Below are 24,415 nucleotides of genomic sequence, written 5' to 3'. Positions count from 1 at the left end.
TGGTGACTGCAGCCATGAAATTAAAAGACACTTGCTCCTTGGAAGAAAAGCTATGACCAACATAGACAGTGTATTAAAAAGCAGAGACATCACTTTACATACAAAGGTCCTTATTGTTAAACTATGGTTTTTCCAGTATTCATGTATGCATGTGAGAATTGGACCATAAAGAAGGCCGAACATCAAACAATTGATGCTTTTGAACTGTGGTGTTGGAGAAGACTTTTGAGAGTTCTTGGACTGCAAGGAGACCAAACCAGTCAATCCAATCCTGAAGGAAATCAACCCTGAACATTCATAGGAAGGGCTGATGCTGAAGCTGAAGCTCCAATACTTTGGCCACCTGATGTGAAGGGCCAACTCATTAGAAAAGAGCCTGATGCTGGGAAAGATAGAAGGGAGGAGGAGAAGGGGGATGGCAGAGGACGTGATGGTTGGATGACATCACTGACTCAATGGACATGAGTTTGAGTCAACTCTGAGAGAGAGTGAAGGATAAGGGAACCTGGCATGCTGCAGTCCATGGAGTTGCAAAGAGTCAGACAAGACTGAGCAACTGAACAGCAACAACATAATTTCCGAAAAAGGTCGCAGCAACATTTCTGGCCCCATGTGCCTTTCTAGAACCTTGTCACTCCCCATCAAGAAGCAGAACCTGAATTTTTTAGTGTAAAATCCACATAAAATTCAAGTAACCTTTTCTTACTTGCAACGGACAGCTCCCAGGAAAATGTAAACTTTTGCTTTATGATATTTCTTTTGTATAATGTTAGACATGGAATAATTTTAGATCAAGAATTTCTTTGAGTTGAGTAAAATGAAGGAAACCCTGTTACATGTTTTTAAGGAAAACATGCACACAGATACATGTGTGGGTGTGTTCCTCCTCTTCCACACTGTTTTCTAAATCTTGGCTTACTTATATAACCTGTTCACACTTGTGTGTGGTGTGGTGGGAGTTGTGTGTTGATTTTCAGTTAGCGTGGCTGTGGGCTCCTCAAAGGTACAGTATCTTGAGTTTTCTGTCATTGTGCTGTTTCTCTTCAAGGCCAGTTTGTTGGAGTGCTTTGGTAGGATTCTCATAAATGGTGATCTATAAAATATGGCATTTTTTCTAATAAAAAATTCAATTAAAAAAAAAAAAAAGAAGAAGAAGCAGAACCTTTTTCTTCTCCTTCTGAACCTGGGCAGAACTTTGTGACTGACTCAATGAATAGGGTATAGGGGAAGTGACACTATGTAACTTCCAAAACTGGTCATGAAAGGTACAACTTCCACCCTCCTCTCTCTCAGAGTCCTTGGCCTTGGAACCCAGCCATCATGCTGTGAGGAAGCCAAAAGCAACCACATGGAGAGGCCCGGGCTACAACCAGCATCAACGTCCATCCATGTGAGTATAAGAGCCTTCAGATGACCCAGGCCCTTGTCTTCAAGTCTCCAGCTGGAGCTGCAGACAAAGAGGAGCAGAGACAAGCCATCATCACTGATGTAACCCTATGGGGCTGTCCCAGAGTTCTGTGGCCAATCCTAGGGTGGGGGAGTGGGGGACAGGGCCTGGCAAGTAGATTGCTCCTGCTGGCTAGTGTGGCATTTCTTTCATAGGATCTTATGAGTCCAGGACAGTAGAATAGTGGCAACAGGCTGATTTGGGGTGACTTTCAGTTGTGTTGTTTATAGGCCAAGTTCAAGGCTCCAGGCCTGAACATTCAGTGCCAGCCCTTGTGCTTGAGCTGCATGTGTATCAGCTCTCACCATGACTTTTTCATGCCCCCAGTCTAGGGCACCTAAAGGTACAGAGGTGGTGGCAGGTGCCTTTACCTTGTATAGTGTCCAGGGCAATCATTGCCTCCACAGGCTCTGCACCAGGTATCAGGCAGTTCTCTGGGCTATGTCCACTCTCTCTAGGAACTTTCAAGACAATTGCCCCACAACTCCAGTCAGGTCTCTTGGCTCATCAATGTGGTGACATCATGCTCCCCCAGGTGGGTCTCAAGCCCTGCCAGATGAAGAAAATGGCAACCCACTCTAGCATTCTTACTGTAAAATTCCATGGGCAGAGGAGACTGGAGGTTTACAGTCCATGGGGTGGCAAGATGAAGAATGGACATTCTTTTAAAAAAACAAAAACAAAAACTTCCCTGATGATCCAGTGGTTAAGGGTCCACCTGCCAGTGCAGCTCACACAGGTTTGATCCCTGGTCCAGGAACTAAGATCCCACATGCCATGGGGCAGCTAAGCCCGAGTGCCACAACTACTGACCCCATGCACTCTAGAGTCTGTGCTCTGGAAGAAGAGAAGCCACTGCAATGAGAACCCTGCACACAACTAGAAAGTAAACTCCACCTGCTACAACTAGAGAAAGCCCGCTCCCAGCAATGAAGACCCAGTGTGGCCATAAATAAATAAAATTATTGTTAAGTGAAATTTATGTATTTATTATTATTATAGATTATTTTTATTTATTCATTTTAGACCATGCCATATGGCATGGGGGAATCTTAGTTCCCCAACCGGAGATTGAAGCCGTCCATGACCTGTGCATTGAGAGTGTGGAGTCCTAACCACTGGACTGCCAGGGGAGTCCAAGAATGGACATTCTTTCTACAGTTGAGACTTCTCACTCTGCCATGGGCATCATGCTTTCCTCCCCCCTAGTGAGGATGTGTTGAAGGTAGGGGTGCAGTCAAGTTTGCAATAGATCTCATTCTAGAAATGAGATCATTGTTTAATGATCATTGTTTAAAGAGTTAAAGAAAAGACATGGCTAGAAGTTTTCTTGTTCTACATTAATGATATAAAATTCCAAACAGAAAATTTAACATGACCAGAAAATGAAGTATTTTTGTTCACATTTCCCCATATACTCTGTGTAAAGTTTGCTGTTGTGGGTCTTATCAGCAAAACACAGAAGTATGAGGAATCATTGGAGGCCAGGATTTATGGGCAGCCCAATGGATGATGCGATGTCCCAAGTAAGATGTAACCAGCATTAAATAAATGGTATTAGGAAACTGCAGAGGCAAGAGCTCTACATTTTCTAGTACAAACAGATTCTAAAGAGCCATGGTATTGTGAGTAATAATGGCGTTGCTACCTTCTTGTGGTAGGAGATGAAATTAGCCAGGAATGGCACTGTGAGAAAATAGAAAATATATATTGTTTCTGCCCCCGATTCCTGACACAGAGCTCCTGAACACCTTGTAAATTCCTACATGACAAGAGCACTAGCAGCCATATATCAACATGAATCAGCCATAGTTATACATGTTGATGTTTGGCAGAAACCAACACAACATTGTAAAGCAATTATCCTCCAGTTAAAAATAAAAAACAGAAACAGAGCACTAGCAACATCTTTTATTCTACTGAGTGACTCTAGGTGGATCTGGATGGCTCCTGGATGGGGGCTGATCACCACAAAGACCACACCATAGTTAGAAGCTTGAAATTTTCAGCTCCACCTTCCATCCTTCAGAGAGGGGAAAGGGCTGGAAATGAAGTTAATAACTGATCATGCCTATGTGAGGAAGCCTCCGTAAAATTTCAATAGCATCAAGTTCTGGGAGCTTCCCAGTGGGTGAACCATCCACATACAAGGAGGGTGCTATACCCCAGTGTCACAGGGACAGAAGTTCCTGCACTAAGGAGTCTCCCAGACCTCACGCTAGGTATCTCTTCATCTGACTGTTCATCTGTATCCTTTATCATGTCCTTTAATAAACTGGTAAACATAAGTATTCCCCAGAGTTCTGTGAGTTGCTCTAGCAAATTAATCTAACTTGAAGAGGAAGTCGTGGGAACCTCTGATTTGCAACCAAATCAGACAGAATTTGTGGGTAACCTGGGGACCTACTACTTGCAACTGGCATCTGAAGTGGGGTGAGGGGCAGTCTCATGGGGCTGAGCCCTTAACCTCTGGGATCTGATGCGTTCCCCAGGTAGACAGTGTTGGAATTGAGTTAAATTAGAGGACACCCAGCTGGTGTCATAGAGAATTGCTTGATGTGGGGGAAAAAAACCCACACATCTTGTGTCAGAGGTGTTGTGAGTGTTCTGTGTGAGTAGTATAGGAGACACATCGGAAAGAGAAACACAGAAGGAGGTGGAAAACTTGGTTTTTCCCTACATGGAAGGTGAAGGATGTTTTTTTTTTTTCCTTTTTAGGCACATTTGACAAAAAAGAACATAAAGAACATAAGGAGATGGCTCCTGGATCTGAAGAGGAAGATGGAGACTGGAAATACAAAGATTATTCAGGTGTATTGACTATACAATAAACAGATACCTAAATATCTCTTCTTGAGAACTTACTGTGGAGCACAAGGAACTCTATTCAGTGCCTCGTTGTGACCTAAATGGGAAAGAAATTTAAAAAAGAGGGGCTATGTGTATATGTATGGCTGATTCACTTTGCTGTACAGTAGAAACTGACACAGTAGTGTAAAGCAACTATATTCCAATAAAAATAACCTCTTTTCTACACTTTTTCTAAATCCTCATCAATAAATCATAATACCACATATGGACCCATGATTTTCAATACACTTTTAATTCAAACTATTCATATAGATGGAGACATTGCAAAAATATTTGTCTGCGGCCCCAAATACCTTAGAGGCAATGTGGTAGGCAGCCTCTGAGATGGTCCCCAATGATCCCTGCCTCCTGGGGCTCATGCACTTATATCATCTCTTCCCCTTGAGTGTGGCCTAGATTTACAGAGTCACTTCTAACAAGTAGAACTAGGCGAAATGATGAGGTAGCATCTCTGAGGTTAGTTTATAAAAAGACTGCAGCTTCTGTTAGGTACACTCTCTCCTGCTGGTTTCCACTGTCCCTGCTGCCACCCATTGCCTTTTCCCTCCCTCAACTGGAGCCCAGCCAATTATATAAAGAAGTACAGGCTATCCCATGAAAGCAATGTGTAGGAGGGAGGCCTTGGAGGAGCTAGCTGCAAGAGGTACAAACTAACACACCAGATACACTGTGTGGTCTCTTGCCCAACCTCCATTCATTTATTCACAGAGGCCCCCAAATTGTCAGATCATAAAGGCAAGTACCCAATCATTGCTGCCACCGATGGGCAATAACTTGGTTACAAAAAGCCCAAAACAAACATTTAACAGCCAGCAGGGCAGGCAGTTTGGCCTGGCCTTGACTATTTTTCTTTTCATCCCTGTAAGGAGCAGGGTGATATGCGGTAAAACTTTCTTTTTCCTGCACTATTGTTATTGACTGACGTTGGAATAGCCTTTCTATAATGCCACACTTATCTCTGTGTTTTCCTTCTCAAGAACCCACAGTGGCTCCCTCCTTCCTGTAATCACATGGATTCAGCTGATCATTTCCTCCTCTTCTGTGCCAGCCAGCCATCTGTCCGAATATACATTGAGGCCGCAGCACTCACCAGGCATCACAATCATCAAAAGCAAGGCCAGGGGTGGCCTCTGCTCTGAGTCTGCATCGCTGCATGGGTTTTAGGGGTCACCGGGAAGGTTGTTTTCCTGAGGGCAGAGGTTTTATCTGTTTTGTTTCTTGTTAAATCCTGCTGCAGTGCCTTGCACGGTGTAAAGGCTCAGGTAGTACATGTCAAAAGAATGAATGAACTGACTCCCTAACCCTCAGCTGGGTCCAGAGGAAACTGACCCACAGAGTGGAGAGGTGACTGGCTCAGGACCATGGATTAAAAACCTGGGGCCCCACTCACTCACCCAGCGGCTAACTGTTTCTTTCCCAGCCCTCTCCCTGTACCTCCTAGACCCCCTTTCAAGGAAGCCCTGGCTGTAGTTGTCAGCTCTGCAGGGTGGGCCTCAGGTGATGAAAGCCACCTCCCGAGGTCAATCCGTGCCAGCCCACATCTGATGACCCATCAAGGCCGAGACATAAACCCCCATGGTTTTCCCCCAACAGGGGTCACTCTGATGGGCAGCCCTGGCTCCAGAGCTCCTCTTTGGGACCACCCAGACTCTGTGGGGCTCTCATCACAGATCAACTGGCCCTTCCCCAATCCCACTTCCTCCTGCTTCCCTGCACAGGAACCAATTCCCTAATAAACATGTTATACCCCAAACTCCATCTCAAATTCTGCTTTCAGAGAAGCTCCCTTCTGACACTGACTATTCTCCAAGGGCCCAGTAAAATGCTCCAGTGAGATCCCAGGGGCCTTAACACTGCCTCCAGTTCTACACCAGTTTGGGGGAAGCAGGTGAATAGAATAGCTACCTCGTTTATCAACTAAATGGAGATGTCTAACTAGTTGAAAAAGTCAATGTATTTAAAGCTCACCTGAGAATACTGGAGGCACATGATGCAAAACAAAAGGTGCAGGAAATGACGGTGTGTATTTCACTGGTGCTGAGTTGTATTAAACTCAGTCCAGTGCTCGCTTTGGCAGCACATATACTAAAATTGGAATGACACAGAGAAGATTAGCATGGCCACTGCACAAGGATGACACACAAATTCGTGAAGCGTTCCATAATTTTATGAAACTCTTCTGACTTCATTAAAAGAGAACTTTGTCTTAAATAAATAAGTAAACTCAGTCCAACACAAGCAGGCAGGTGGGATGGAGCATGAAAACACAGGGATGGCTTTTATTCAGAACACATCTCCATGTGGTTCTGACGGAATTGAAAAAAATCTAAAAGCCCAAGGGAACAGCAGATGGACTGCACTTTTCTGATCTGGGAAATCAGTCTTCCAAGAGTTCCTGAAACATGTAACATGCTGTGTAGCTCAAGAATCGTGTCAAACAGGTTATTTTAGCTTAAGACACACTCAACAATGAGGAGTAGAAAGCAATGATACTTGATGCTTGAATAATCTCTCTGATGCAAGAATGAATAAGATAAGATCAATCCTGTCAGGAAACTAGAGCATCACCCGGGACAGGTGGAGGAAACAGCCTCAGAGAATTCAGCCCAAACCTCATTTAGGGTGGTAGGAGGACCCTGATGTCTTCGTTTTTAGAACTGAGTGCTAATTTCTAATCACTATTTCATCATGGTCTGAGAGTATGGTCATTGAAAGTTATTTTTTTAAATAACTTGAGGGCTTCTTGTGGTTCAGTAATAGAGTAGTGCACATCTTTTTTATTCAGCCGAGGTTGTGAGGTAGAATTTGACCACGAGTGACTTCTCATTTTGAATAAAACCTGAAAATGGACCTGGAGTGGGGGATGTTCATAGATACAGAGAGCAGATTGGTGGTTGCCAGAGGTGGGGTGGGGGCAGTGTGAAATGGGTGAAGGGAGTCAAAAGGTACAAACTTTCAGTTATAAAACAAATAAGGGGATATAATGTATCACATGGTGACTATAATACTGTAATATAATAATACTGTTAATAATACTGTGTTGCATATTTGAAAGTACTCTTAAAAGTTCTCATCACAAAAGAAAAATTGTAACTATATATGGTGATGGATGTTTACTAGACTTATGTGATCACTTTACAATATATACAAGTATCAAATCTTAATGTTTTATTATATTTACATTTGAAACTAATATAATATAGTATGTCAAGTATACCTCAATTAAAATTTTAAAAAAACATAGGACTTCCCTGGTGGTCCAGTGGTTGAGAATCTGCCTTGCAGTACCCAGGACTTGGGTTCAACTCCTGTTTGGAAAACTAAGAGCCCATATGCCATGGGGCAACTAAGCTACAATGAAAGATCCCACATGACATAACAAAAATTCTCCTATGCCACAACTAAGACTGACACAACCAAATGAAAATAAATACGTATTCTTTTTTAAAAAAAATGGGCCTAGAGTATAGTCAAGAACTAATACGAATGTTAGACATTATACCTGTGGCCACTCATATTCACTGCAAGAGAGAACACCCAAGGCCATGAGAGTACCCTTCTTTTGAGTTCAGAGGTGAGGAAAACAGATAGACCACTTCCTCTATTTTGCTGCATTTTCCACTAAGCCTAACTGCAGGCCTATTTCATTTTTAAATGTCTAGCGTGAAGACTGTTCAACTTAATCCAGCCATATGGAAAAGTTGGCAAGGATTCAATTGGCTGTCTTCTAGTTCTTTAGCTGACAGTCTGGTCTGTTATATGGACTATAAAAACTCGTGACTACTATATTTTCAATCTTGATCATGCTCTGGATCAATAAAAAGGGTCCTTTTTGACTGCTTAATGCTGTTTTCCTTAATTTTAACTTGAATTTATATTGCAACTACTATTTTCTGTCTTTATTTTTCTCACACATTTTTGCTTAGTTAAAAAAAATCTTTCTGAATTATTTTGATATAGACATTATTTGATTTTTGAATTTTTACTCAATCTGTGTGCCCAATCTGCATGATGCCCTTGTCACTTAATGTATGGAATTTATTTTATTTTTTTTTAATTTTATTAAAATTTTTTTAATGTATGGAATTTAATCCATTAATATTTATCCTCAGAATTTTAATTCTGTGTTGTTTTATGTTTTCAGTATTTTTTATGCCTCTTTGGTATTTCCTTCTTGGTCTACCTTTTGTTACAGAATCATTTCTGTTTTTCAAGTGATGGTAAATTTCTCTCTCCTGTTTTTAATTCAACTTATGACTATCTCTAAGTCTTTTTAAAAAAATACTTTGTTGAATCTACCTTTATCTAATTATCCACAACAGAAATGAAGGATATCTATCCATTTCTTCTCTCCTCTGTGAATGGAGTGTGAATGCTCCTATGGTCATACAGACATGCGTTTGAATGCTCCGAGTCACACAGATTGGGTACAGGCACAGCTGGGGTAACAGCTGGGATGCAGAGTCCCATGAGTCACACAGAGTAATTTAGAAACAGGTCAGACAGACTGAGTGTAGACCCTCCTGTATAACACAGACTGTGGTATGAACACTTCTGGAGTCATATAGGCTAGGGTATTGATATGCTCAGGTCAAAAAGGCTAGGTGTGGACACTCCTGGGTACATATATCCTGAGGTAGGGACCTCCTGCAGTCACAGACTGGGGTGTTGACACTTTGGGGGTCTACAGACTGGAGTTTGGACACTTGTGTTCATTAAGACTGTGCTATAGAGACTCCTTGGCTCACACACAGTCAGGTATGCATGATGGGAGTGTCCATATTCCAGCCTGTGACTTCACTAGAATCTACATTTAGCTCTGTGAATGGTTTGGTTCACATTGCAATCTCCCACCCATTATATCTGATTGTAGCCTGTATTTCACCAGTAGTAACCACTTTGAAGTCCTTATAAGTTCAGTAGTTTTTATCCCCAATATTTGAATTCAGACAAGAAGTATGCTAGAGTATTTACCATAAGTCCTGGTTTGAAGTTTTACCAAAGGGGCACAGATGGTGAAAGACATAACAATGATCCAGGTTCAAGGTCAGAAAACAGGGCATGGATGATAGACTAATTACATGCCAGGGTCTGTGCTCTAAAACAAGAGTGTTGATGGTAAAATGATTAACTGTGTTTAAAGTCAGGCCAGAGGGTCAATAACAGTAGTTTCCTTATCAGAGGCCCCAGTGGAAGGCAACACCACCACAGGGGAATTGACAGTGGAAGAATTAACAGGGACTGTGGTTCAAAGTCAGATAAGAGGAGCGTTGATGGTAGAACAGTTAACACACAGGGTTCAATAATAATAGACCAGAAAAACCACTGATGGTGGAATAAAGAGACCCCGATTTAGGGTCAGATAAGAAAAGCTATTTTTTTAAATTAGCTAACAATCATTCTATTTGATTATATAGACAGAGTGGTGTTGATGTTAGCATAGTTAGCAAATGCTTGAATTCAGACTAGACAGGCATTAGCAGTTAACAGAGGCCCTGGTTTAGGGTCAGTCCAGAGAAATAGAGATGGAGACAACTGAATAAATATCTGGGTTTGAGGTCAGTCAAGAGGGGAATTCTAAAATAGTTCACAGAACCTGGGGTTTGAATTCAGATTCCAGGAACACTGATATTGGAAGAAATAACTGTACCAGTTCAATGACAGACTCACAGGGCAGTCATCAGAAGATCAGGTTTGAGGTCAAGTCAGAGGGGAGTTAAATGGTAGCACATGTAACAGAGGGTTGAGGATAGGCCTGGTATGGAGGGATTTAAATGGCTGTGTTGGATAGTTAGACAGTAGATCATTGAATCTGGAAGAGTAAACATTAGACAGGTGGGAGAGCAAGGATAGTAGAAAAACTTTGATTAGGAAGCAGGATGACACTGAAGATGGGATGACAATAAAACAGCCCCTGTTTTGAGAACAGACCAGGACACTGTCACAGAAGTTAATAGTGGACCATGTCTAAGGTCAAACTAATGGAGCATTGTGACTTGTGTTAAAATGGCCTGGGTTCAAAGTCAGATCAGAGAGGTTGAAGGTTGAATAGTTCAAAAGAAGCCCAGGTACAACCAAGGTAGGAGTCTTAGATGAAGATTTAATAAGACGTCTGGATTTGATTTGATACCAGAAGGACCTTTCAGTTAGAATATAAAGGCCTAGGTTCAGGTCATGTCAGAGGAGCAGTGATGGCAGGATACTTAACAGACACTTCGTTAAGGTGGACCAGAAGGGCACTGATGGTGGAACTGTTAATAGAGGAGGTCAAACCAGAGAGGCTGGCATCTTAAAACAGTACAAAATTAGATCAGAGGAATTATGTTGGAATAGTTAACAGAATTCTCCACTCACAGTCAGACCAGAGGGCTGATGATGGTCGAATAGTTTATAGAGGTCAGGGTAGCAGTAGAATAACAAAAGCTCTGGGTTTTGGTTGGATGTGAAGCCTATCATGTAGGATTAGTTAAGAAATTCTCATGTGGTATCAAAAATGGTCTTGATGCCATGAGAGCCAGCAAAGTCTGAATTTGAGGTCATACCAGAAATGCCTTGATAATTCTAGAGTTCAAAAAGGCCCAGTCAGAGCAGAAAGCAAGGGATGGTGGGATATTAACTAGAGGGCTACATTCAAGTTTGAACCAAAGAACAGTTGGCAGAATTTCATTTCCAAATTAAGACCAGAGGGCTACTGATGATGGCGTGGTTAAGAGTTCCAGATCTGATGTCAAATCAGAGGCACAGTGATAATGGACAAGTTAACAGAGGCCCAGGTTTGACTAAGTTTATTTTTTATTATTTGTTCTTTAATTTCCCCTTAGATTGTAAGTCAAGAAAATCATGAAGATGAATTTAAAACAGAATGCCAACTCTGTTACTTCAGAATTTCACAAGGAGAAAACCCCCCAAGTCATGTATAACATCTATGATCAGTCATCTTGAATCCAGATGTAATAAAGAACATGAAAAATGTGAAGAAATGAAGGTGTTAGAGGAAAATGAGGTTCCCCCAAATGATGTTGAGGTTGACTAATCTTAGTTGAATCTGAGCATATTTTTGGTGCTCCGTACTATGCAGGAAAGGGTTAGCAGCAGGCCTGGAAAAGCCTGCTTCAATAGGGGTCCTTGGCTGGCATCTGGAAACTTCTGGGAAATTTCCACCACTCTCTTAACTGATAAGAGTGACTTGATGTGCCTGAACTGTTCACCCAAGCACTGTGGTTTATGCTAAATAGCTGCATTCTTTCAGGGAGTCTGGAAGTTGGGTATGTGCTAGGCAACAGGGTACCTATGTGACCAGCGCCCAGTAGAAACCATGGATGCTTCCCTGGTTGATAATGTTTCACATGTGCTATCGCACCTGAGGGAATTAAGGGTGTCCTGTGAGGCTTTGCTGAAAGACACCTTGGAGGCTTGTGCCTCGTCTTTGGATTTGACCCCTGTGTGCCATTTCCCTTTGCTGATTGTGCTCTGTATCTTTTTGCTGTAAAAATCATAGCCGTGCATACAACCATATGCTGAGACTGAGAACCCTTCTAGCAAATCACTGATTCTGTGAACAGTCCAGCTCTCTGGACTATCACCACTATCTCATCATCATTTACCTTAAGGTCTGTCAGATGGAACTAGCAGGTACAAATGCTTCTGGTTGCAAGTAACCACACTGTCCGGTAACAGTGGCTTGGATGAACAAGAGGTTACTTTCCTCCATCAACAGGACTGCTGGTGTTAGTTCAGCAGCTCAACTATGTTGGGCCAGGCTGGGGTCTCTGTGACTCTATGGACTGAGCCTGAGGTCTCAAGGTGGTAGCTACACTTCCCATTGATGCATCTGGAGTCAGCAGCCTATGAAGCTAGTGGGAAGGGAGCAACTGGAGCAAGGGCCTCCTTGATATTAAGGAACTTTGACATTTTCCGGGTGACTCAGGTCATTGACAAGGGATTTGGGTTATCTGTCTCCCTGCCTATACCCCAAAGTTTCTCTCCTCATTCAGTGCTCAGTAGCTCAGTCATGTCCAACTCTTTGTGACCATATGGACCGTAGCCTGCCTGCCAAACTCCTCTGTCCACGGAATTTTCCAGGCAAGAATACACTCATGGCTCCTCTCAAATACTGAACATTACTCTGTGGTCTCTGAGCTATTCCAGGTCCTGAATTTGGGCCCTGGGTGGGCTTGGGAGGAGGTGGGGGTGGCTTGGGGTTTCTCTGAGGTGGAGAGAGATTATTCATACCCTTCCTCCCACAACAGGAGCCATCACCTCAGCCTTGGGGTCCATGGTTTGCTCTGCACTGCCTTGGCGCTCTCAACACCTCTGCTCCCTACTTGCAAAAAACAACCAATGCAACAACAGGTATGGGGCTCATGGAGTGGCTGCCCTAAAGGTAGGGAGAGCCTAGGAACCTCAGCCTCTCTGAGGAGCAGGCAGAGTCCTGCAGACTAATAGGATGAAACCTCTGTGGTAGAAGCCAACATTCCCTACCTTAGCCCCTCTGCTGCTACCACCCCATCACTGCTTGCCTCAACTAATGCAGGGTCTCCTGATTGGCCCCCCTGCTCCTGCTCCCCTCCTTCAGTCTGTTTTCTCCACAGTGCCCAGGGGGATCCTCTCATAATGAAGTCAGACCATTCCCCTACTGTGCTCAAAATCTTTTGGGAACTCACCCCTCACTCAACAAAAAGTTCAAGTCTTCACAGTGGCTCCTAAAGCCCTCCAGCATTGGACCTGTCCAACCTTATCTCCTACCAAACCTTGATCCAGCTATACTGGTCCTTCTGGCACACTCCAGCCTTGGCACATTTGCACTGCCTTTTCTAAACCTATAATACTCTTCTCCCTCATACACAGTGGCTCTCTCACTTCATTCAGGTATTTGTATAAACTTCACACTGTCAGAGACTCCAGGCTTCCCAGGTGGCTCAGTGGGTAAAGAATCCACCTGCAATACAGGAGACGCAGGAGATGAGGGTTCAATCCCTGGGTCGGTAAGATCTCCTGGAGGAAGGCATGGCAGCCAACTCCAGTATTCTTGCTTGGAGAATCCCATGGACAGAAGAGCCTGGAGGACTACAGTCCATAGGGTTGCAAAGAGTTGGACACAACTGAAGCAACTGAGCATGCACAGAGACCCCAGATAGCCAAAGCAATCTTAAGAAAGAAAAATGGAGTTGAATTAGGCTCCTGACTTCAAACTACACTACAAAGCTACAGTAATCAAAACATTATGGTACTGGCACAAAAAAACAGAACTATAGATCAATGGAACAGGAACAGTCTCTTCAGTAAGTGCTGCTGGGAAAACTGGTCAGCTACATGTAAAAGGATGAAATTAGAACATCCCCTGAAACCATATACAAAAATAAATTAAAAATGGATTATAAACCTAAATGTAAGACCAGATACTATAAAACTCTTAAAGGAAAACATAGGCAAAACACTCTTTGACATGAATTGCAGCAATATCTTTTTGGAGTCACCTCCTAGAGTAATGAAAATAAAAATAAACAAATGGGACCTAATTAAACTTAAAGGCTTTTTGCACAGCAAAGAAAACCATAAACAAAACAAAAAAGACAAGTTTCTACCACAGAATGGGAAAAAATATTTGCAAATGATGTGATCAACAAAGGATTCATCTTCAAAATATACAAACAGTTCATGTGGCTCAATATCAAAACAACAAACAACCTTGGGATCTCCCTGGGGTTCCAGTGGTTCCACACTTCTCTTGCAGGGGGCATGGGTTCAATCCCTGGTTAAAGAACTAAGATCTAGCATACTGTGTGGTGTAGCCAAACAAAAAACAAACAGGCAAAAATGAGCAGATGATCTAAATAGACATTTCCCCAAAAAAGACATACAGATGGCCAAAAAAGCACAAGAAAAGATGCTGAACATCACTAATTATTAGTGAAATGCAATTCAAAACTACAATGAGGTATCGCTCACTGGTCAGAATGGCTATTATCAAAATTCTACAAACAATAAATGGTGGAGAGGATATGGCAAAAAGAGAAACCTCCCTACACTGTTGGCGGGAATGTAATTTGGTACAACCACTATGGAGAACAGTATGGAGGTTCCTTAAAAAACTAAAAATAGAGCTACCATATGGTCCAGCAATCCCATTCCTGGGCACATGTCCCGAGAAAAACATAATTTGAAAAGATACATGCATGCTAGTGTTCATTGTAGCACTATTTACAATAGCCAAGACATGGAAGCAATCTAAATGTCCATCAACAGAGGAATGGGTAAAGATGTGATACACAGAGTTTCCCTGGTGGTCCAGTGGTTAACAGTTCACCCTGCAATGCAGAGACACCAGTTCAATCCCTGCTCAGGGAAGATCCCACATGCCACAGAGTAACTGAGCCCTTATGCCACAACTACCAAGCCCACACTCTAGAGCCCATGAGCCACAATTACTGAGCTCACATGCTGCAACTACAGAAGCCCAGGTACCTAGAGCCCATGCTCTGCAACAAGACAGAAGCCACCACAATGAGAAGCCTGCACACCACAACAAAGAGTAACCCCCATTTGCTCCAACTAAAGAAAGCCAGTCTGCAGCAATGAAGACCCCCATAGCCAAAAAATAAAATAAATCTTTAAAAAAAAGATGTGGTACATATATACAATGCAATATTACTCAACCATAAAAAAGAATGAAATAATGCCATCTACAGCAACATGGATGGAGCTAGAGATTATCACACTAGCTGAAGTCAGACAGAGAAAGATAAATATCATATGATATCTCTTATTTGCAGGATCTAAAAAGAACACAAATGAATTTATTAACAAAATAGAAACAGACTCATAGACTTGGAAAAGAAACTTATGGTTACCAAAAGAAAAGGTGGGAAGAAGGAATATTAATAAATTAGGAGTTTAGAATTAACACACATATACTTCTATACATAAAACAGATAACCAACAAAGACCTACTGTACGGCACAGGGAACTTGGTTCAACATTCTGTCACAACCTTATGGAAAACGAATCTGAAAAAGAATAGATACATGTATATATATAATTGAATCACTCTGCTGTACACCTAAAACTAACACAACATTGTACATCAACCATACTCCAATATAATATAAAATCTAAAAAAAATAAATAAGGGTTTCCCTGGTGGCTCAGGGGTCAAGAATCTGCCTGTCAATGTAGGAGACACTGGTTCGATCCCTGGTCCAGGAAAATCCCACATGCCATGGAGCAACTAAGCCCATGGGCCACAACTATTGATCCAGTGCTCTAGAGCCTGGGAGCCACCACTACTGAGCCCATGTGCTACAAATACTAAGACTGTGCCACAAGAGAAACCACATCAATGAGAAGTCTGCACACTGCAATGAAGAGGAGCTCCTGCTCACCGCAACTAGAGAAAAGCCCACACAGCAACGAAGACCCAGCATAGCCAAAAATAAATAAAATTATTTTATAAAATACATAAAAAATAAATTTTACATGGTCAGGAACATCTGTGATCATGATACCAAAAAGAGCCTAATCCTCCCCACCCTCTTGCAACTCTATCCCCTATCCTTTCTCCTCACAACACTCAACTTTAGCTGACCCATTATATATTTTTGTTTATTATCTACCTGACTCCACTAGAATGTAAACCTCACAAGGGCAGCGATTTTTGTCAGTTTAGGTCACAGCTGTACCCTCAGTGCCTAGAACAGTTACTGGCATACAGTAGGTGCTTGATAATGTCCGTCCAATGCATCACTGTGTAAAACATGTGAAGTAGTGCCTCTGACATGGCAGATGTTCATAAATGGTTGTTGAATGAATGAATGAATCAATGTATGAAGGCATGAATGAGGAGGTGAACCTCACCCCATCTTGGGTCCTAGAGCTGCCCTATTCCCCATCTCGCCCCCTGCAGAACTGGAAGCCAGCCATCGGCACAACCACAGGAACTTTATTTACAAATACAAGACTGGGGCAGGAGGTGGGTGGGAAGGTGAACGGTAGCAAGGCTGGAAGTCTCCTACTTCTGCTCCCGCCTCCAGACGATAACCATGCCACTAGCGTCGCTTGAAGCCAGCAGGCTCTCATCACAGTTAAAGCTGACATCCAGCACGGGCGCACTGTGGCCCTGCAGCTTGTTGACGGCGGCCTTGGCTGCCCGCTCCACGTCAAAGAAATGCACGCACATGTCCTCACTGCCAGTCACTGCCCAGATGAGAGGAGAGACCATCAGGAGGTGTCGCAAGAGGCAGTGGGGTGCCCTGCATGTGGAGTCTCTGAGGTGTCTGAGGTGTTGATGGATTTATGTCCAAGGTGTGAGGTCCCAGGACTACGGGCCCTGGAGTATACCAGCCCTAGATGGGAGGTCACCTAGCCGTGTTGGTTCTGTGTCCAGAGTGTGAGGTCTCTGTGTTCTTTGTTGGTGGGGGTGAGGAGGGGTCTGTGTCTCAGGCTATGAGGTTTCTGGGGTGTTTGGGGGTCTGTGTTCAAAGTGTGAGGTTGTTTGGAGTTTTTGAAGCCCAGGAAGTCAGGGCATTGGGGTATCCTGATATTTGAGCCAGAACAGCACCACCCCTGATCCCCCCTCCTCCCTGGCCATCCAGACACCCCAATCCCATGGGACTCACCCACACAGGCCCCCTGGCGGAAGGACATGAGAGGGCAGAAGATACTGCGCACAGGGTGTGAGCTCTGCTCAATGGGGAAGCTTCTCTTCAGCTGCAGGGTCCCCTCATTGTCCACCACTCTGAGAGGAGGAGAAGAGTGGGTCAGGGGGGCAGCATCAGCACTGGGGGAGACAAATGGTGGGCCAGCCTGTGTCCCCATCCCCCACACCCAAACTCCTTTCAAGGTTCATGAAATCCAGTTTTGAGACCACTGCATAAACGTATAAAGCATGAGCTAGAGTGCAATAGTGATGGTTTGGAAGCTGTATCTGTTGATATATGTGGGGAACCTCTTCTGTTTAACTCACTAGTTCCTTTCTCTAAGGATCCCTAAGAGATCCTGGAGTTAGGACACACACAAAGAGAGGAAATGGCTGACCAAACTACAGGACCCCTGCACTGTGGAACACCATGTGGCCATTCAAAGGAATGAACCCGAACTACTCCAGGAAGTCTGGGGCATTTCCACAGCAGTTTGGTAAGGAAAGCTTTCTGGCATACAGCCCAGGCTGAGAACTGCATTTACGTGACATAATTGTGTGGAGATAGTAAAACTCCCTGCTTCAAAAAGAAAAAAAAAAAAAAAAAAGGGAAGGAAAGAAAGCATGCCACTGCTCTAAGGGCATGCTAAGTCACTTCAGTCGTGTCCAACTCTTTGTGACCCCATGAATGGTAGCCTGCCAGGCTCCTCTGTCCATGGGATTCTCCAGGCAAGAATACTAGAGTGGGTTGCCAGGCCCTCCTCCAGGGCGGTCTTCCCAACCCAGGGATCGAACCGACGTTTCTTACATCTCCTGTACTGGCAGGTGGGTTCTTTACCACCAGCATCACCTGGGAAGCTCTAAGGGGGCTAATCCATTTTATGGCTCAGTTTGCTCATCTGTAAAATAGATATGATAATAGCACCCACCTCATAGGGTTTTTGTGAGGATTAAATGAGGTGATATGTATAATGTGCTTTGAACACAGTCTGGCCCCAGTAATTGCTATGAACATGCTAGCTACTGCTATTACTATTACTTCTCCTATTGCATTACAGCTCCTATTGACGTTGCTATTATCATATTATTAGGAGACCAGATCTCCACCCTCAAGGAAGTTAATCTCCACCCTCCACAGCTCAGTCTGCTGGGAAGAGAAGGCTCTCATGCCAGTCTGACAGAAGGGACAGGCTCCCCACCTCCAGGTGGCACAGAAAGGAGACCCACCTGTAGAGCAGTAGTTTGTTGAGGCAAGCATTGATGAGTAGTGAGGGGTCCCGGGCCTCACGGCTGACCCAGGAGCGGGCAGAGATGCTGGTCACGGGGCTGCCCTCGTGCACCACCAGACGCTTGGCTTTGGTCAGCTTCCCTGTGGCAGCAGAGAGGAGGCAGAGGTGAGTGCTAGGGCTGTGCACCAGGAGGGTGGGAGTACAAGCACCCAGATGCAGGCCATGGGCCTGCCTGTGTGTGCTAAGTTGCTTCAGCTGTGTCCAACTCTTTGCGACCCTATGGGCAGATCCTACCAGGCTCCTCTGTCCATGGGATTCTCCAAGCAAGAATACTAGAGTGGGTTGCCATGCCCTCCTCCAGGGGCTCTTCCCAACCCAGGGATGGAACCTGTGTTTCCTGCAGCTCCTGCATTGCAGGATTCTTTACCACTGAGCCACCAGGAAAGCCCGGGTGCCTGCCTACCTGTGGCCATGTCAAAGAGGAAGGAGAAAACACTGCCGCGGTCATCACCCGCCCAGAGAAGTCGGCCAGGGGCATCAAAGGACAGAGCAAGGACGCGGCCCGTCAGCTTGCTGGAACCACCCTTCACTTTCTTGCCCGTGGAGATGTTCATGACGTGCACATTGTGCTTGGCATTCCCCACCTGTGGGTGAAACCCACATACCATCACCCTGCTCCCAGCTAGTCTTCCTTCCTTGAGGCTGCAGTTGATGGGACTGGTTGATCCCTTATGCGCTCTCATTATAGGAGGGTGGGTCGATAGACTGCAAAGTGACCCAGGCTGGTAATCCTCCCCAGCTGGTCCCTCTTGCAATTTGACCAGAACAGACAGCTGCTCCCAGAACTAAAGGGAAATGTCTGGTCTTTCTTGGAGTCTTCGACTAGTCTAGGACAGAAGATCCCAGAGCACAGGCTCACAGGGCCAACTCCCCCTACTCCCTGCTCAGGGCTGGGCCAGACTTTTCATTTCCTTCCCCTGCCCTCTGACTCTCCATCCACGTCAGACCACCAAAGAGCGGCCACTGGGACAAGGTTTCCAACCAGTAACCTTGCTCCCCAGCCAGCAACCCCTGCAGCTGGCAAATGGTAGGACTACTGCTGATGGGGCCGTGACCCTACCCACAGACTGCCCCATCCCCACAGTGAGCCCACCCCAGTCCAAGAACTGAGACCCCAGTCCTGCCTTGTTTCCCTCTGAATCTGGCCAAAGAAGGATGGAGGTGATGGACTAGAGGGGACTCCTTATCCCCATTCCCTGAGACACGCCCTCCCTGCTTGGCATCCCTCCCTTGGCGAGGGGGCGCCCTGGAGCCTGACCACAGTAAGGTTGTTGTTGACCGGCTGGAAGGTGCAGCAGAGCAGTTCGGCGCCGTCAGGGTCAGGGATCTCCCGGATGCAGCGGCCATCCTCAGAGGCCCAGATGCGCATGGTGGCATCAAGGGAGGTGGACACAAGGATGTCATTGGAGAGAGACCAGGCAAAGTCGGAGACCCCGCGGGTGTGGCCCCGCAGCACTCGGAGCACGGTGGGCGGGGCAGGTACCAGCTGGCACAGTGAGATGCTGCCATCAAGTGAGCAACAGGCCAGGCGGTGCCGGTCATCATTGGCGAAGCGCACCCTGGGGACTGCAAGGCCAAGGAGCCATTTGGGAGAGTCAGCATGCTCACCAAGTGCTTTCATTTATGGAAGCTTCTGACCTGTGAGCTGGGGGCCAGGATCCACTGCACCAGGCACAGTGGCCTCAGCAAAGGGCTTTCCTTGGCTGAGAGAGCTGGAACCTGGAAGGCCCTCTGCCAAAAACTCCCTAAATCTTGGCAGGTACTTTATGGACTGTAAATGACTTCTGTAGTGTGAAATGGCTTCCACATCTCAGTTAGCACTTTCTAATTACCAAGGTCTTGGCAGTTTGCAACCCACTCTGCCCTTTGCAAGGGGATTTCTCTGCAGCAGAGGCTTTAAGCTCCTTCAAGTGACTCACGACACCAGAAGCCAAGTGCTCTTTTAAGCTGCTCAGTTCTTTTATGGTAGATAAAGTAACCAAGGCTTTGCAGATCACTTTGCAGAGGGCTTTTAGGTTTGTGAAAAGTTTGATGTATGGGAACTGCCCCATCAGAGGTGGACCCAAGACTCTGCATTCCAGAAAAGGAGGCACTGGGTTGCTGTCAGTTTGGGCAAATGCATGGTGATGGGACCCGTCATCCACTGGCTCACCTGCCTCATCCACGTGCTGGTCAAAAACATGGTACATGCCCGCAAAGGCATAGTTCTCGCTCAGCGATGTGTCCCCAGCCATGGCTCGACTTGCTTCTGCCGCTGAGGTGGGCACCACGCTGCCTGGGGGCCTAGGCCCCAGTAGGAGTGAGGAGTAAGAGAAGGGAGGTACTAGCGTGTGGCCTTTCATTTTCCCGTGGCCCCTCCCCTCCTCACAAACCTCTTCTTTCAGCTGCCCCTGGTGCATACCTGTCCTCATAGACAGCACGGTTCATCTGTGCTTGCAGTTGGTAGGAGCCTCGGCTGACAGAGCGGCGGTGCCCACGGGCCCCCAGGGCCCGAGGATCATCTTCGAAGTCCTGGCAACAGAGGGTCAGAGTGGGCACACCTTGCAAACAGCCCTCAAGAACCTATAAGATCTAGAATCTTCAAAATATATCCAGAACCATGGGAACTTCCTGGCGGTCCAGTGGTTAAGACCACACTTCCACTGTGAGGGCGTGGGTTCAATCCCTGGTTGGAGAACTAAGACCCCATATGCCAGAACCAGATTCCTTCTCACCCCTTCCACAGCCACCACTGCTGGCACTACTGTGGTGGCCTCTGCATTAGTTCCCTTGCTCTTGCCCCGCTCAGCAGATATTCAACAAATGTTCTTTGAACAAAGAGTGAACACTTTTCCACCAGAAAACCACTTGATTTAGTCTCTTGCCTCATTCAAGTCTCAGCTCAATTGTCACCTCCTCAGAGAGGCCTTCCCTAATCATCTCCATTAGAAACAGCTTTTTTCTGTTCCCCACACCAGTCCTGTTTCATTCCCCAAGTCTGCTTTATTTTTCCACATTAGCACTCCTCACTACAAGCCGTGGTAGTTATTCACTTGTTTACCTGCTTTGCTACATTTATTGACCTATTTATCTCATTTATTGCCTGTTAATCAACCTATTTATCTTATTTGTATTTGTTGATTTATATCACACATTATCTCTTTTTGCCTCCTGCTCATCCTAAGAGCCTAGAACAGTGCCTGGCACATAGCAGGTGCTTGACAAGTCTGTTGAATGAATAAATATGGAGGCAGGTAGTAAACACAGCACGTGCATGGGGAGGAGCTCACCTCCATGCGGTCAAGGGTAGTGCGGCTGCTGCGGACGATGCTGTTGCTATAGGCACGAGCACTGCCTGGCTCAGAGAGGGGTCCGTAACGCTGGCCCAGCAGCTGCCCACGCAGCCTCAGGTACTGCCGACGCAATGCTGGAGGGTGCCCAGCTTTGGCATTCTCTCGCAGTAGCTGGCTGCGCCGTCGGATATATTGTGTCCGAAACTGTGGAAACGTTGGTGTGCGGTACGCGTTGTACCTGCGATGGCAGGAGGCAAGGCGGGCAGCAGGCACAGGACAGAGGGAGTCAATCAACTCAAGGGATAGGGAAGAAGAATGAGGTGTGTGTCAGGATGGCAAGTGGTCAGAAGTGGTGATGGGGGTCTCTCTGGTGCTGTAATGAGGATGAGTCCACAATAGTAATGGGCATGGCAAGAAGGTCCGTGTGGGTACAATGGAGGCAGTCTGCAATTTTGCTGGAAGTGGTATGGGGTGACCGAGTCAGTGTTGACAATGGTAGAGGCCAATCTGACATGGTGTGGGAGTTAGTGTGGGCAATGGTGGGGGTCAGTATGAGATGGCGACTGGGTCAGACTGGGGAAATGACGGTAGTAAGAGAAGTCTGGAGGCAAAAGTGGGAACAGGATGTCACCAGCCTGGGCTCTATCAACCCCTCCCAAGGCTCTAATACCAGACGCTCTGCGCATGCCCACATGTGACTGCATTCTCCTAGCATGCTCTTTAACGACCCTCTCTGGCCAGTCATTCTCTCGGCGGGCAAGCCCCGCACGCTACTACTGCACATGCTCACCTCCGGCAAGCCCACTCAGCCGCAAAAGGCAAGTTCTCTGCCCAGCCTCATTTATTGCCACTGCGCATGCACCACAGTAACTTCCGCTCCCACGAGCTCCGACCCCACGCCTCACCTCGCGTCTACTGCTAAGACCTGCTGCCACACCGCGGCCATTCCCTGGCCTCCTCTTCCGGCGTGTCCGCCCGCGGGAGCCTGCAGGACAAGGGCCTGGAATGTCAGCGTCTCAAGTGAAGAGATCTAGTTCCGCCCCTTCCGCCAGGCGATCGTTGCCATAGACACAGAGTCCCTCCAGTCCACGATGTCTCGAAATCCCACCCGGCTGTTAACATAGTCACCACCCCAGTCCTGCCCTTCCCAGGCAGCGCCCGGGTGACTCATAGTGGCGATTCAGATCTGACCCCACCCTTCCCGGTCACCATAGCAACGCCCCTCCCCCCACCTAGTAATCCTTGTCGGCAATCCCCAACCATCTTGCCCCCTCCCACCCCACGCATTCCCTTCCAGGGTCCAAGAGCAGGACCCGGGAACAGGGACCACCTCCGGGGCTGCCTCCCGCTCTTGAGGCTCCCGGGGCGGCCCTGAAACCAGTGTCACCCTTCTCTCTCTCTCTCTCTCTCTCTCTCACAGGCTCCAGCAAGATGGCCGCCTGCTGCCAGGAAGAGCCGCCGAGCGCGGAGCAAGTCGATAGGAATCCTCCCCAGGGCGTGGGAGAAACCACGCAGGCGCATTAAGGAACAGGCACTTTTGACACAAGGATGGAGCCTCCGCCCTTTTAAGGCCTATTCACCCCCAGTCCCTAATGGCATTTAGGTACACAAGAACAACGTCCAGGGAGGACCGGATCAGGGCAAGTATGCCAATTACCCACTAAAAATCAGAAATACTACTTTAAAAAAAGACTTTCTTTTGAAAAGAGTGACATAAGCTGCTTTTCAGCAGTAAAATCTTCACCAAGCAACATTAGAAGTGCAGAATTAAAAATAGTCACCCATGCAGAGGCCCCTGAAAGTTCTCCAATTCTTAGGTGACTGATGGGCCTTCAGACATGCCCAGAGTAAGAAGAGTACTTTCTGTGTGTCTGTGATGGAGTGGCGGGGTGGGCTTGGATACTCCCAGGAAGCTTGGTCTGGGCATCTCTAGAGATGGGAGACATGATTATGTACTACAACCTTTGGGGTTTGGATCCCAGGAGGCCACCTGAATCATCCTTATTTCAACTCCAACAGGAAGTTGCATCTGTATTCATCTTAATGTGATCAGGTTGTACAGTGTATGGAGTTGGACTACAATGTTTAGTAGCTTCCTGTTGTTGTTCAATCGCTCAGTCATGCCCAACTCTTTGTGACTCTATGGACTGCAGCACTTCAGGCTTCCTTGTCCTTCGCCATCTCCTAGAGCTTGCTTAAGCTCATGTCCATTGAGTCAGTGATGCCATCCAACCATCTCGTCCTCTGTCCTCTGCTTCTCCTCCTGCCTTCAATCTTTCCCAGCATTGGCCTCTTTTCTAATGAGTTGGCTCATCGCACCAGGTGGCCAAAGTATTGGAGCTTCAGCTTCACCATCAGTCCTTCCAATGAATATTCAGGGCTGATTTCCTTTAGGGTTGACTGGTTTGATCTCCTCGCAGTCCAAGGGACTTTCGAGAGTCTTCTGCAACACCACAGTTCAAAAGCATCAATTCTTTGGCACTCAGTCTTCTTTATGGTCCAACTCTCACATCCACACACGACTACTGGAAAAAACCATAGCTTTGACTAGACGGACCTTTGTATGCAAAGTAATGTCTCTGCTATTTAATACGCTGTCTAGGTTTGTCATAGCTTTTCTTCCAAGGAGCAAGCCCATGTAAGGGCTTAACAGATCTTAACTGATATAGTTCTCAAAAATGTTGTTCAGATTATTGTTTGTTATAAAAAGTGTTATTTTCACACTATTTATATAATAGAATAATCTGAACAGTATTTTTTAAAGCAAGCTTAAATGAGACAGATCCAAAAACGTATTGCCCTTTGTGTTCTAACAACCTCCCTTGTCCATGTAACTAAGCTATGGGTGGTCTTTTCAGGATGTTGAACACCATTTTATTTCATGATTGCTAAAGAATAAACC

The 24,415-nt window shown here is 45.9% G+C and overlaps 1 protein-coding gene, 1 long non-coding RNA gene and 1 other non-coding gene across 13 annotated transcripts in view; 2 read left to right on the top strand and 1 right to left on the bottom strand.

Moving 5' to 3' along the window:
• Positions 1-4,370, top strand: part of LOC136154802 (uncharacterized) — a 184,444-nt gene extending 180,074 nt beyond the window's left edge. For all 3 annotated transcript variants that reach the window (XR_010660516.1, XR_010660518.1, XR_010660517.1), the window contains 2 exons: positions 1,294-1,390; positions 4,166-4,370. This is a non-coding gene — a long non-coding RNA (uncharacterized lncRNA). The remainder of the gene's footprint in view (positions 1-1,293; positions 1,391-4,165) is intronic.
• A 2,009-nt stretch (positions 4,371-6,379) lies between these two features.
• LOC136154861 (U6 spliceosomal RNA) lies at positions 6,380-6,486 on the top strand. Its single transcript, XR_010660567.1, has one exon. It is a non-coding gene; the product is annotated as a U6 spliceosomal RNA (small nuclear RNA).
• A 9,730-nt stretch (positions 6,487-16,216) lies between these two features.
• Positions 16,217-22,996, bottom strand: WDR13 (WD repeat domain 13). 9 transcript variants are annotated; one of them, XM_065916138.1, is made up of 10 exons: positions 22,932-22,996; positions 22,419-22,498; positions 21,511-21,807; positions 20,643-20,752; positions 20,394-20,524; positions 19,500-19,807; positions 18,645-18,825; positions 18,180-18,321; positions 16,933-17,051; positions 16,217-16,510 (listed from the first exon to the last, which is right to left on the bottom strand). In XM_065916138.1, the coding sequence occupies exons 3-10, from the start codon at positions 21,514-21,516 to the stop codon at positions 16,326-16,328; spliced, it is 1,182 nt and encodes a 393-aa protein (XP_065772210.1). In that variant the 5' UTR covers positions 21,517-21,807; positions 22,419-22,498; positions 22,932-22,996; the 3' UTR covers positions 16,217-16,325. The 9 variants fall into 9 exon arrangements, with proteins under 9 accessions (XP_065772210.1, XP_065772212.1, XP_065772207.1 ...); XM_065916140.1 differs by having other exon boundaries at positions 21,511-21,717; XM_065916135.1 differs by having other exon boundaries at positions 21,511-21,751; positions 22,844-22,969.
• Positions 22,997-24,415: the final 1,419 nt, after the last annotated feature.

The sequence above is a fragment of the Muntiacus reevesi genome, chromosome X (genome assembly GCF_963930625.1).
Source record: "Muntiacus reevesi chromosome X, mMunRee1.1, whole genome shotgun sequence".
Taxonomy (NCBI): Eukaryota; Metazoa; Chordata; class Mammalia; order Artiodactyla; family Cervidae; genus Muntiacus; species Muntiacus reevesi.
Note: the sequence above shows the minus strand (reverse complement) of the source record. Positions and strands in the feature narration are given on the sequence as shown.